The 13,641-nt window shown below is 43.5% G+C and overlaps 3 protein-coding genes across 6 annotated transcripts in view; 1 reads left to right on the forward strand and 2 right to left on the reverse strand.

Annotated features, from left to right (window-relative positions):
- LOC117612027 (uncharacterized) overlaps positions 1–13,641 on the reverse strand; it is a 263,880-nt gene that overhangs the window by 240,577 nt on the left and 9,662 nt on the right. The window lies entirely within an intron of this gene.
- LOC117612031 (uncharacterized) lies at positions 4,487–6,036 on the reverse strand. Its single transcript, XM_034340662.2, has 2 exons — positions 5,930–6,036; positions 4,487–5,460 (listed from the first exon to the last, which is right to left on the reverse strand). Exons 1-2 carry the CDS (start codon positions 5,942–5,944, stop codon positions 4,708–4,710), a joined length of 768 nt encoding a protein of 255 aa, XP_034196553.2. The 5' UTR covers positions 5,945–6,036; the 3' UTR covers positions 4,487–4,707.
- On the forward strand, positions 11,404–12,754 carry LOC117612032 (uncharacterized). Its single transcript, XM_034340663.2, has 2 exons — positions 11,404–11,454; positions 11,767–12,754. The coding sequence occupies exons 1-2, from the start codon at positions 11,431–11,433 to the stop codon at positions 12,472–12,474; spliced, it is 732 nt and encodes a 243-aa protein (XP_034196554.1). The 5' UTR covers positions 11,404–11,430; the 3' UTR covers positions 12,475–12,754.

Below are 13,641 nucleotides of genomic sequence, written 5' to 3' on the forward strand. Positions count from 1 at the left end.
TGTGTTATTAATGTTCCTAACGGCGCTAATTACGTTTGCGGACAAATTACCTGCGTCCTCCATTACGAACGCTAAAGGCAGAGTGGTTTCTCACAAATCGTGGGCTTTATTTCGAACTACTGAAACAATATCTAGGATACAAATGTCCTTGTGCTACCACAGAATCCTGTTAGCCGCTAATACTGCGCCACCCGTATACTTTGGTTTAAGTATAACGAGCCTTTGAGGTAACCCCCTAGTGTCTACGAAACGGAGAAATTTTATACGTTCGCCCTTTGGAAATTAAATTATTTAAAATCCTCGTGAGTAAGTAACAAATGCCGACATCAAAATTGTATTTCATATGAAGGGTAATATAATATAATACAGTAGCTGATCAAAGATTAGTTAAGAGTGCAGACGAAACTGCTCCGAAAACAACAGATTTTATCTTCTATTTGAACAATTAACATTTGATACGACAAAAGCTAGCCAAAATTGTCTTCGCTCTAACAAATGTTAGTAGATCGAAATCATCTGTAGAACGTCCTAAATACCCATCAAATTATTGATCCTGGAGGACAGGGTCTGGAGATATCAGCATGCGGCGCAGCACAGCTGTAGCCCTCGGCCCTCGCGAAATCGGCCCGATCAGAGACATAACGCGTCCGTTAACAACGGGCCACCGTGCGAACCAGGCTTAATATATGATTTACGTTTACGCTAAACCTCAAGCTCATAGATCCTAGATACACATACGGCAAACGGAAGCGGATAGGTAGAAGCGTAGATGGAGAACCGACGCTTCGTCTCTCGGTATCGCAGACCCGATGCTATGAAAACTATTTCCGGAGAAATTGCGTAGCTTCCGGCGGCCTGGAGTAATCTTTTATTGCTCCCTGTGCAAAAGTTACGAGCATGCCAGCGAAAGGAAAGAGACCGGGCCGACGACTGGCCACAAATCTAACGAAGGACTTTGGGGAAGAGAGAAGTGAATTGGGAAGGTGAAACGAAGTTCGATGGAAGAACGAGAGAAAGGAAGGAGCATCGAACGAGTAAACGTGGGTCTCTCGATAATTGCTCTATTATAGTTATGTAAACAAACCCGTTTATAGTAGAGCGAGCTTAAAGCGAGTTTATAGGCAACAAGGAAGGAGAAAGAATAGAAAGGGGGAAGACCGTCGGTACTCCTTTCGCCTACGCTTTTTCTTCATTTTCCCGTCTTTCTTCCTTTTTTAAGCTTTCTCCTTGCGACTTGTAGGCAATTGAAATCTCGAAATTTAACGCTGACGACAAACAGCGGGACGGGGGAACGGCGACAGCATCCTTGGAAAGTGACTTCCAAACGATCCCAACTGTGTAAACGCCCTGAGTGTCGAAGCGTTCGTTTGACGAAACTTTGCTAATTCCAGAGTATCCAACAAAGCGTTGGACTTGTCTGAGGTGCTTCTTCGCGCACAAGGTCATGGCACTCTGACAACATTTCGTGGATGTTTATATACGATCGGAAGCAATCGAGCGCAGAAAACTCGTCGAGTTTCTCGTTCGTTTTCTATTTATGAGCCGATGATTGTCCATTTCTGGCAGTCGGGGATAAATTTTCAAATTATGAACAAAAGGGGATCGTTACTGTGGCGTAAAAATAAAATTATCGCAACGATAAGCAGTAAGAGAGCAGCGATTTCATGACGGTCTCGCGTAACAATTCGAATAACCGGTAAAATTTATCGGCTTGGTAATTTTGGGTACACTTATTGTAATAGTCTCTGTGTTGAGTAACAGAAAGGCGATTCGAAGTAGTTTTTCTGCGGAGAAAGGTACATAGTTTTCGTGCTGTTCGCCAACTTAAAGAAATATAGGCGTAACGAAACATAGTTCACGTCAGAAGGGAAAGAAACGGTGGAAAAAGTGATGAAGTTTTCAAGGATTCTGCCCTTGATTTACGAGCACGTAAGATACCGGGCGAAACACGGAAATGGTGCAACAGTGTGATACGAAATGGTACCGAATCAACTATGACTCATAGCCTTCGAGTAAAATGAAAATCGGATGGAAGAATGAACGGAACCATGAAACGATCATGGTTTTCGTAATATGATAATTATAAATAAACAGAGATATCAAGCTTCGGTAGAAAAATGACGAACGTGTTATCGACCAGCAATGAGGACCCTCATCAAGACAATGTCGCTTTTTTATTGAGGATGTCTTACTAAAGAAGTCAGTGAAGAGATATTACGACAAAAAATTGTCAGAAAGACAAATGATGATAAGTGGATAAAATACTAGTAAAGATGGTTATGAATTATATGTATGTACTTGAATTATCATTCAGAAGGACTAATTAACAGACACGTAATTAAGTAAAACTAATAACTGTGCCCTTTTAACAACACCACTTGGTTCATAATTAAATGGTATCACATATTATAATTTTATAGTCCAATTACCTCAAATTTACATAATTGAAACATCATGAAACTGGTTGAAAGCAGAACGATTTTCAAAAAATCTACGTTATCATAAAGAAACATTGCATTTCTCCTTTTGCTATTAAATTCCCTTGTAATTTAAATGTTCACAACGGTAGAAAGCAACGAAGACATCGTTGCTATTTCATTTTTAAACGAAAATCCACGAGCAGATCGACCGAAGGATAAAGTAATCTCGTTTCACTGTGGAGACACGTTAAAAGTAACCATTATAACAAAACGTCATTCTCCTTGTGAGATTAAAAGGGTTTCGAGTTCCATGGGATTAGAGGAAACGGGACGAAGCATCGTGGCAGTCAGGCACGAAATACATCTGGCCTAGGAATCTTGTACAGTTTTGCCAAAGTAAGATTACAGCAGCCGTTTCTCCGTTTATTTCTCTCGCTATGGTGCGGAAAATTGACGACGAGTTGCACAAAGTCTCGAAATCGCGACGGAACAACGGAGCCCGAGCACTTACGATCTTTCTCCTTGCTCTCGAAACGAAGGCAATTAAGCGAGAAACGTCGATGATCGTCGCGAATAAATCAACGTTAGAGCGTTCAGAAACGTAAGTACGTAACGCTCGCCGAGGGGAGGGAAAAAATGATGAAAGTTGCAATCTTAATGGCACGTCATAGTCGTTCGATTTGAAGAAACGTTTGCAGGACAGATCGATCGATATAAGTGGGACTTTCACTTTGCGAAACGTTCCACGCGTACAAGGAAAATTACAGAACGGTAACGACGTTTTTGCGTCGATGCGTGCAATTTCTGGAATGATGAAATTAAGAAAAACGTTTCCGAGAAATTAGCGGATAACGTCAGGAAGAAACGAGGGGAGAATTAATGGTTAACACGTGTACACAAGTTGTTCTATGAAAGTTAGAATTAAGCTCTCTTACGAACAGCATGGACGCAGAAGAAAGATCGACTGACCTTTACCTTGCTTCCGGAACACCTGATTCACGACTTGGCCCCTGATTCGCCACGGACCACGACTTTTCTGCTCGCCTAAGATAGATTCTAGTTCACCGTGAATCGAAAAACCCGTGTTTCGCAAGTGGAACAGGCGACCAACCGTAAGAGTAGATCGTACCGTTTAAAACACCGGATATTTGTAACGGCGACATCCTCGCCAAAGTGACGAGACGTCGCGTGTTTCGTCTGTTGTAAAAACGTCTGACGAATTTTTTCGTCGCCTGGTCTTGAGACGAAGTGCTTGAGAAGACAGAAGTACGCGACAGATGAAAGAAATTCTATGTCGATCTAACGCTTTCATATTGTGAAATATTTTCCACATAATTTTCTACTATTTTATATATAAATAATATAATAATATATTTATAATAATAATACAAATAATATTGATTATCATTTAGTAACCGATCGAGTTTATAACAATTAGCAGATCGTTCATAGTGGTCGTTCGGTAGAATAAATTTGCTGATATGATAATTGGTAATTTCAGTACTCAGTTTTGATCAGATGTAAATACGTATTTAATAGGAAACAGCAATATTTGCTGAAATGAACGTTTCATGAATATCAGATCTGTTTCGTTCATAAATGAAATTTTATACACACGACTGATAATTCAGTGTGATAAATACTCGAGTTTCGGAATACGACAGATTAGTTATAAAATGATTCCCTTGATTATAACTATTCAATTTTCAACGCAATAGAATTGAGAACTCGTAAAACTGTCGAATAACTAATTACTCAGTTCACAGAACACGCTTTATTACTAGAAAGCGCCGAGGAATCGAGTAGAAATACAGCAGCATTCAAGAGAAATTCTAATCGTTATTTATTACGAAGCGACGACGTCTAGGAAGCACAAACGATTCATAGAAGGCGAAAGGTGTCTCCGGGTGGAGATTGGAATCATAATTTAATTCATAATTTGCATTTCGTCTTTGTATTACAAGGAGAGGCGTGTGAAACGAAGAACAGCTAATGAAAATCTCTCGCTTTTAATTAAAATTCAGACATATTTTTGAAGAATATTTAATATACCAATGCTTGTGGTGTTCAAGCACAGGCAGACATCACAAATTCAAAAAACATAATATTATTCGCTAACTCGCAAGAAAAACACATGAAATCAGGTCGATTACTTTAATCAACATACGTGAAACGTATAGACATCGTTTAATAATTTAAAAAATTTATTTTCCATACAAAAATATAATCATTATATACAAATATATGAGTGTGGATGAAGATCTCTGTCGACGAGTTTCATCCTTATCTAATGGTGCAGGCTGAGTCCAGATAGTCCGTGACCACCAAAACTGTGTCCACCTCCGTAACCACCTCCGTAACCTCCTCCTCCGTAGCCGCCACCCAAACCGCCTCCGAAACCACCACCGTGGCCACTGCTGACCAGTACAGGATAGGATTCTTTAACGATCACAGGGACCTTGACTGGATAGGGGACCTCCTTTTCGATCGGGTATGGAACCTTTACCGGTACGCTAACCGGGTAAGGAACCGACACGGGTACTTTGACGGGCACGTTGTACGGTACCGGAACTGGTTTCTCCACCGGCACAGGGATCTGCTTTTCTACTGGGACTGGATAAGGTTTTGGTATGTGGACCGGAACTGGACGCTCGACTGGAACCTTAACGGGGACTGCGACTGGTACGGGTATGTTTCTCTCGACCGGGTACGGCTGTGGTACGCGTACTTGATTCTCTCGGTGGATGGTGATTCCAGTTATGCGGCCATTATCACCGCCGCCGCCGCCGCCGCCGCCTCCTCCGCCGCCTCCACCTAGACCTCCACCTAGACCTCCGCCTAGACCTCCGCCAAAGCCTCCTCCGTAGCTTAATCCTCCATAGCTCAGTCCGTGTCCTCCCAGTCCGTAGCTCTCATAGCCACCCAAGCTCAGTTCCAATCCTCGCTTGCTCTTTTCTTTCGTCTCCACAGTGGCTTTCGTGTCCGACTGCTTTGCCTCGCCGGCCAGGCTAGTCGCCACCAGGGCGAGTATTATAAGCTTCTGAAGGTAGAAAGTCGTTAGTTGTACCAGCGTGAATCGTTTACTTTGCGGTGTTGTACCGTGTCCACCGTGTATTTGTTCTTTTCTCCGCGTCGGTTGTGATTTTTCAAAAGTAACATATGTGATAACTTAACGGGAGAAAGTACAGTGTGTGAAAGCTATGCGAGACCCGAGCGATAAACGCGAGTGAATCATGATAAACGATATCCTGTTACGATACTATCGTGCAGATTTATAGTTATTACTCTACATACGGGTAGACCAATCAAAGAAGGAAAGAGAACGCGCCAGAGAGAAAGAACAATGAGAAACGAAAAGGTTTCGTTCGACAAAAGAAAATATTCGCGACAACGCAACCATCTATCGTTACAAAACTTTCTCCGCCTTCTTACGTAATCCCTATCCCTTGATCTACGTTCGCAAACGACAACCTCTGTGTTCTGTGTAAGTTGGAGGACCGCGAGCTCACCTGTGGAGTGCTCATGGTATCGTTCGGAGGTGCACACTGAAGCTACACTGCGCCAATCACTGGCATATATACCGGCACTTTCGCCGTGGCTACTGGCCCACTCCCCGGAAAATCCTACTCGTCCACCGGCATTAAAGTGGACCGATTGTACTACCACACCGTGCAAAGGCGTTCGTTCGGCGTTAAGCCGTTTTCCCACGGGCTACCGAGTGGCCGGTTGATTACTACCGGATCTCCCCGGATCTGCCGCACGCGTAACATACCCCTGCCTAACAGCTTGCTCGTATTCAAACTGTATCGAATCGCGTTCTCTTGTCCGTTCACTTGGCGAGGAGGAGCCTGCAATTTAGCGTGCAACCATCGCAGCGGCCAGTCTTCTTCGGTGTTTCTTTTTCTTTCACTTCGGAAGGAGAAGCATGATCCGCCTCGCCTTCGATTCCGACGTTCGTGCCTGGTGTCTCGTAAAACCGATTCCGGATGTAATTCCGCCCGAGACTCCCGACGTCTTACGCAATGCATCGCTCTCGGGATATCGGCGTAACGTTTTTCGGATCTCTCCGAGGAAAGGAAGAAGTTTGAGATCGTGACTGTGTAAGAGGAAGTGGTCGTTCTTGCTTACTTTTCATTGTCAGCTTTTCGACCAGCCGTTCCCTTCGATGTTACCGTTGCACGCGTTGCGTCATTCCGTACGATTTCTCGACATCCAACCGAGCAGATTTCTTGAAGTAGATTGATTCGTTGCTTGCTTCGATGAGCTAATCCAATATGATTGAATAAATGAAACTCTTCGAGGAGTTTGAGGGTTCATCAATTTGAATTGATTTTATATGGGGTTCGAGCGATTACGTAATCGGCAAGGCTCGATAAACGGAAGGCAAACGTGAGAAAATGAGTTTAATCGATGCGTACCGTAAAATAGATGCAATTAATGGCTTAAGTCGAGTTTAAAATCGATCGATCGTCGATTACGCATCCCAGGTTACTTTCCTTCTTTCACCGACGCAACGTCGTTACGATCCGATCTCATAATGCAGCCGGGCACGTTCCAGCTGCTCATTACGCGATCAAAAAATGCCTCGCGACAAGGAAAGTTTTTGGTAACGCACGTAACACCGGTGAAAATTGCCGGCTCATTATTCCCGTGAAGGGAACGGAACTTCCGCGCGTGCCACTCGATATCGAGCTATCCGGTAATTAATTATGGAACATCGACTTTTCGTCGATTTCGTAATAAAATAGCAAAATTTTAAAATGTTCCGCGTCACAAAGGGACGCGCGACTTCCAGCCAACTTTCTCCTCTCGTCTCGGACACGCGCGCGTTATGTACTTAATTGACTGATTCCCGGCATCATGCTTGATGCTCGTTAATTAAAAGATAAACCCACGATACTCGGAGGAAGTTGTTAGGCGTCACGGTGAACGACAACATTGTCATCAACTCATTTCTAACGCTACCGGTCGTTCCGAGGCATCTCCCTAGAATTTAACTGAGATAATCGCGAAAGTAAGTCACTTTATTAATCATATAACGTACACGAAAAGAATCTTGGCCACTTACAAGTGAAGTATTTTCAAAATCATTACGTCGTGCTAGAGGGTCATTATGCCATTTGGCCGATTACCTCCCCGTAACGAATGATGATGAATTACAGCTGGATAACTCTCATTTGAACGCGGAAATGATTAATTAACAATGCACACCGGTCGGGTCAATTAACGAAATGCGAAGATATTATTATAGCAAGTTCAAGCTCCAAGTTCCATTTTATATCAAGGTCAAAAAGTAGAACTTTTGAAGTTCTTTTATGAATAAAATTTCTAAGGTTAAGTGCACTTAGTTTCGAATAAACTAATAAATTAATTTAGAGGTTCAAAGTGTTTTGGTATAACTCTGAACAGTTCCCAACTCTGCCATTAGAAGGTGGGACACATTTGCTTCAACTTGTCAATAGTTCCCGATAAATCAGATCTAAATGAAAAATGTCTAGAACTCTTGTTCCTGTATTAACGATTAGTAACGAAGCTACCAGGGCTCGTGCGTTCATAATTCCTCGGCACACAGACGCTTTTTACCAGGACCAGTTTCATAATCGTTTCACAGACGCTTCAGTAACATGCGTGACTCTCACTCGAGCCACACTGGCCAATATTTTAACCGCGTTCGCAAAATTAATGCGTCGCGATTTAACCAGGACAAGTTTCGCTACAAGGATGTTCGCCAAAAGTGAGATCCTGTGAACGGCGCGTTTATACTGGGCGTTCCGTAATAAATGAGAAAATAAGTCGAAAGTATGGAATTCTTCGAGATATTTGTGACACAGATTTATTTACGGCTACACAGATGACAATTTCATATACTACGGGCGACGATTTATATAAGTAAACACATTTCACTCGAAAGAAAACACTCTCAATTGTTAGCGGAAAAACAATGTTTGAATTTAACGAGATAGTCTTTTCGAGGATGAGAAAATTTCCAAGATCTTGTTTGTTAGCATTCGTAACGATGAAAAAGGAGCGAGGAACCGTTTGCGAGAAATCGGAATAATGAGAAAGCGAAGTCGACGGTGAAAGGGAAACAAGAGAACTCGTTTTCGGTCCTTCGCCGACCACGTACGAGATCGGGAATTATGTTCCGTTTGTAGAAAGGGAGGAAGCCGCAAAAAGGGCGAGAATAGAAAGGGCGTAACTAGAAAACGGCTTGATAAACACCTTCAGCGAGAACATCCATCCATATATTCATGAGAGTCTTGGTCTGGCCGACTCGAAAGCCTTTCCCATTATTGCATAAGGTTACGTTTGCGGTCGCTCAAGCAGAAATGCAGAGTTCGCGAAAATTCTGCTCCTACCGTCTGCCTGTACGTTCATCGACCACGGGGATTTGCCTGCTACCCTCTTTAGGCTGCATTTTCGTAAGCGTCGAATCTCGAACGCAAAAGCTCCTAGGGCGTTCGATTCGGCCGAATATCACGTTCCCTCTGATTCTATGGATAATGGTCGCGGAATAATTTGAAATTGAACCGGGATACGTTGCGAAAAGGCGTTTCCACGTGAACACGATAGTAATCCGCGAGGCAACATTGATGAAAGATCAATCCGTCGATAAGAAAAAAATTTTTCGCGGCTTACCGCTGATCGGAAGTCTACAATGTGTGTAGACTCTTTATGTAATTGCCCTGTTACGAATAACGGCGGATTATTAGAAAGCAAGAAAAAGCAAAATACAGAAACGGCATGGACAAAAATCGTACATAATAGATCCCGCGCCATAATACGACCTCGAACACTTAGAAAGGTTCCGTGTTGTACGTAATTGCATCCAACTCGTAGCTGCGTAATGAAATAAAAGATTTCACTCGATTATAGGCTTCGCCTAAAATGATTTCCCAATGCGTACCTTTTCGCAGGAACGCTTTCAAACAAATGGCCTAGCAATCAAAATCACGAATCAGTGGTCCGTGCAATAGGTTCCAGAGCAGTGGCTCAATGTTGAATTTGAAAGAAAAAATAAAATGAAAACAAGACTTGAGAGAAACCAGACGTATTTGTTGACGCAAAACTAAATGCTGGTCTATTAACCTGGCAAAAAGTGGAGGAGCATGCAGATCACGTATTTCACGGACCTTAACGCCTTTCACACGTTTTAATTACCAAAGGGTAAACGTGACGTAACGGTGGGGCAAAACGCGTTGGTACAGAAATCACAATTGGTCACAGACAAAATTGGTCACCTAATAGCAACGATGCGTGTCATTACCTTCAAAATCGACTGAATAAAACATCAAAAAGATTCTCGCAGCAGCACTTTGCGCAATTGTCGGTTACCTGATTATCGGCGTTTCGTTTAATTAATGAACATATTATGTCCTTTTTGCCTCTCTAGCTGGACATCTATTAAAATATCGCCACGTCAACGAGTTATAAATTTAAACGGGTTCCATCCAAAGTGATCGCTTTCGCCTCACCGCGAGGTATCGATCTCCTGTAGCCGAGCTTCGTTCCCGTATGGAAATCGGTCCGCAGTCCGAGGAGATTGCGACCACGGCAAATCACTATAAATTCATCGAAAACAATTTAATCCGGCTGGAAGGTGAGACAGAAACTATCGACAAACATCTTCCTCTCGCTTTTCATTCGGTTCGATCGTACCGAGCCCAATCGAACGGTGGTTTTGCCGGCCGGAACGTAGCGCGTACCGCTTAGCTGGCTAGGAGTTAAATCAATATTTTCAGATTCAAATATGGAGATTCAAATTTAGATATATGGAAATTTATTCCCGCCGATAAGCCTGATAAACCATGGATACACGGGATATTCTAATGCTCCCGAACAGGCGGGATCGGGGCAGAAAGTCATTCCAAGATTAACTGCGCCCCAGGGAGGCCGAAGTGATAACCAAAAATCGCTGCGATCCCGCTAACTTCGAACAGATCGCGAATGAACCGCGAATAGCATCCGCTCGATATGCCTATATCGAGTACGACTATTGCCTTCTCTTTCCAGGATAAGGCTCGTTTTATTTTCGCCCTCTTTCCAATCGATCCTCGTACGTGTGTAGCTACGTCTTCGAACCAGTTACAATTCCGTTTCAACAGAATCATTAAGGAACACTAACTGAATTTAACATGAGAAACACGAAACGAGAAACGTTCTATTTTATAAATCAAAAAGTTTCGGATGGAATGTAGGTTAAATTCACGTACATAGACGTTAGAGACTATATAGGAAGCGAAGTTCCTGCGAATCGCGTTACAACGAAAAAAAGGTGCAAAGATACCGAGGATGTAGCTCGAATAGGTCGGAGGAGCCCTAATAGTTCGTTTTTCGCTTTAATTAAGCTCTTAATATTAATGAAGAACTCGACGATGTGAGTTCAGAGAGATGTAGGAACGTATTGTGAGAAGTAATCGGATTAAAAAGAGACACCGGAGTTGAATCCGTATTAGTTGCTTCGGTTCGCTTCGATGGTTCATCCGGTAATTGAAAACTCGCCAACTCGAGGAATGTGAGTAAGTAAGTAACTAAGTAAGTAACGAGAAAGTTCGAAGCCGATCACTGCGTAATTCTCTAACGAGTGCAATTTAAATTGAAACACAATCATCAACCTTTTCCGTCCTTGAATTGAATTAAATTGAATGAATTTCGAATAATTTTCAAACGAGAATACAAACACCATCTGCTCATTGAAAGAAATTAAGAAACGCTTCAAAGGATTTCTTGTGCCGTTCAAGAAACTGAAGCAGCTTTGAAAGCTCGAGCAGTATTAAGGAAGAAATTGAACGAAACGCGAAGCGACTTGCTAAATGTTGGCTGACAAAAGCTGAAACCGGAGGAAAGCGTCGTCCATGGCGTCGTTCTCTTTCTTTCTTTCTTTCTCTTAACTTCCTACTCCGCAACAGTTTCAGCGGCACGCTCGAGTTGCCCGCCACACTGGCCGTTGCGTCCCCTATAAAAGCGGGGGTAGACCATCGAGGAATCAGTGTGCTCACTGTCGACCAACATGAACAGCACAGAGAAGCTGAAAGTGAGTAGCTCCTGTAAGACGGTTACTCGAATCCCCGTCACTCGAGCCACGCAAACGTAACTGGCTCTAACGTGTTACACCGTACTGCATGCAATCAGCTTCGTCCTTTCAAAAACAATTTCGTGAATATTTCTCTCTCGAACGATCTTAAACAAACACTAATGTAGTCTAATCATACCAATTGCGATCTTTTTGTAGCTCGTAACAAAAGCTATTCAAACTTCTTCCTTCGAAACTTCAAACCCATTTTCGAACGCACACAAAACGAGCCTATTAATTCGAGACTAACGATCCATAATTTACTCTGTTTAGATCTTACTTTTCTGCGGCCTGGTACTATCGGCCCTCGCAGAGGAGACGAAAAAACCAGCTGAATCTGAAAAAGTTCAGCCAAAGGAAGAGAAGACGAAACGTGGCTTGGAGCTGAGCCTAGGAGACCACGGTGGTTTCGGAGGAGGCTACGGAGGAGGTTACGGAGGTGGCTACGGAGGTGGCTACGGAGGAGGTTTGGGTGGCGGTTTGGGCGGCGGCCTGGGCGGCGGCGAGCAGATATCCGCGGAACACATCCAGGCAGTCACGGTCACAAAGACCGTTCACGTTCCTGAACCGTATCCAGTCGAGGTCCCAAAACACGTCCCCTATCCTGTCAAAGTACCGATTAAAGTACCTATTGACAAGCCCTATCCCGTCCATGTACCCCAACCTTACCCAGTGACCGTCGAAAAACACGTACCTTATCCAGTCGAGAAGCCAGTACCTTACCCTGTCAAGGTACCCGTCAAGGTACCAATCAAGGTGCCTTACCCGGTCAAGGTACCAGTCAAGGTGCCAGTTACGATTTCAAAACCAGTGCCCTACCCCGTTAAGGTGCCCTTGTACGTGAAGGAAGCTGTACCAGTTTACGTGAAAGAGCACGGATTCGGCGGTGGAATCGGCGGTGGATACGGTGGTGGATACGGTGGATTGGAGGGTGGAATCGAGTTAGGTGGACACGAGTTCGGTGGTTACGGACATCACTGAAGGAAAGACTTCGTCTCGAAAGAGAATCGAAGTCTTTGACCTTGCGCGTCTTGTTCAATGATCGCTACCAGACACGACAACCGATTTCATGAAATCGGTATTCATCACGATCGTCAGATCGTTTCACGTTCGTACGCGAACACCGCGATCGAAGAACAAGCGCGCTGCTCGTAGTAGACGTCAGTCGAATGTACCAATTATTGTATTCACTCCGTGATCCTGAATTGTATTGTATTATATGTTTTTTATGAACGAATAAAGCGATATTTTTTTATACATAACAAAACGATTACGTAACCTTGGGAGACACGAGATTGCGCTGAGAGGAAGAGAATCGTGTGCTGACGCGATTACGCGAACGCGAGGAATCGCATCGAGACTTTCACCGGTTAAAGTTACGAGATACACCTGTTCTACCGCAAGCAAAGTGTTAGAGGGAGAAGGATGCGGACGATTTGTACGCTCGTTAAGGTAAATGGTAAAACGTGAAAATTAATAGCCGAGAGGAAAATTGACATTTGGTTGCGTGAAAATCTATGCTGCCAAGTTTCGCGATGCCATTCTCTTTGTGCAATCTCGACGTTTTCGTCATACCTTCCTCTTCGATCATCCGCGCTATTCCATTCAAAGTAGAAAATGACGAAGTAAAAAATTTCCTTTCTAACGGCGAACTTCGATGAACAAATTAAAATCATAATTTTGCGCGATCGCGAGGCGAGGTTTCATTTCCGCATGAAATGTTCGTTTCTCCTCCGCGCGCACGCTAATCTGATAGCAGCTATGTAGAAACCGAAAGTGACTCCGGACGTATGAACCGATTTTAAAATCTAGGAAAGTGGGTTACGTCGAAAGTGCAACTTGAGTATGTTACGTGTGCACGGAATCAGAGAAGCGTGTCTGTACGTGTACGCGACCACGATTCAGGTGTCGCCAATTCGTCAGATACGAGGAGTCGTGCTTGCGACAATTTCGAACCATTCACGAAAATATCCTGTACGAATATCTAGTGTGTCGACCTTGTCCAACGATCAAGGTAAATTGCATCGATGCGGCACGGTTACATTTTGACAAAATCATCGTACCGTGAATCGGTTGATCGTGTCTGATTGGTAAAACCAATAGCAGCTGATTATACACGGTTCGACTTACTACATACACTGCGAACAA

Source organism: Osmia lignaria, chromosome 15, assembly GCF_051020975.1.
Source record: "Osmia lignaria lignaria isolate PbOS001 chromosome 15, iyOsmLign1, whole genome shotgun sequence".
Taxonomy (NCBI): domain Eukaryota; kingdom Metazoa; phylum Arthropoda; class Insecta; order Hymenoptera; family Megachilidae; genus Osmia; species Osmia lignaria.

What these genes read in the sequence shown, in the direction of transcription:
- LOC117612032 (XM_034340663.2), top strand. Translation starts at nt 11,431, where the DNA reads ATGAACAGCACAGAGAAGCTGAAA. An exon ending in ACAGCACAGAGAAGCTGAAA is followed by an intron (nt 11,455 to 11,766) that starts GTGAGTAGCTCC and finishes TACTCTGTTTAG; the next exon opens with ATCTTACTTTTCTGCGGCCT.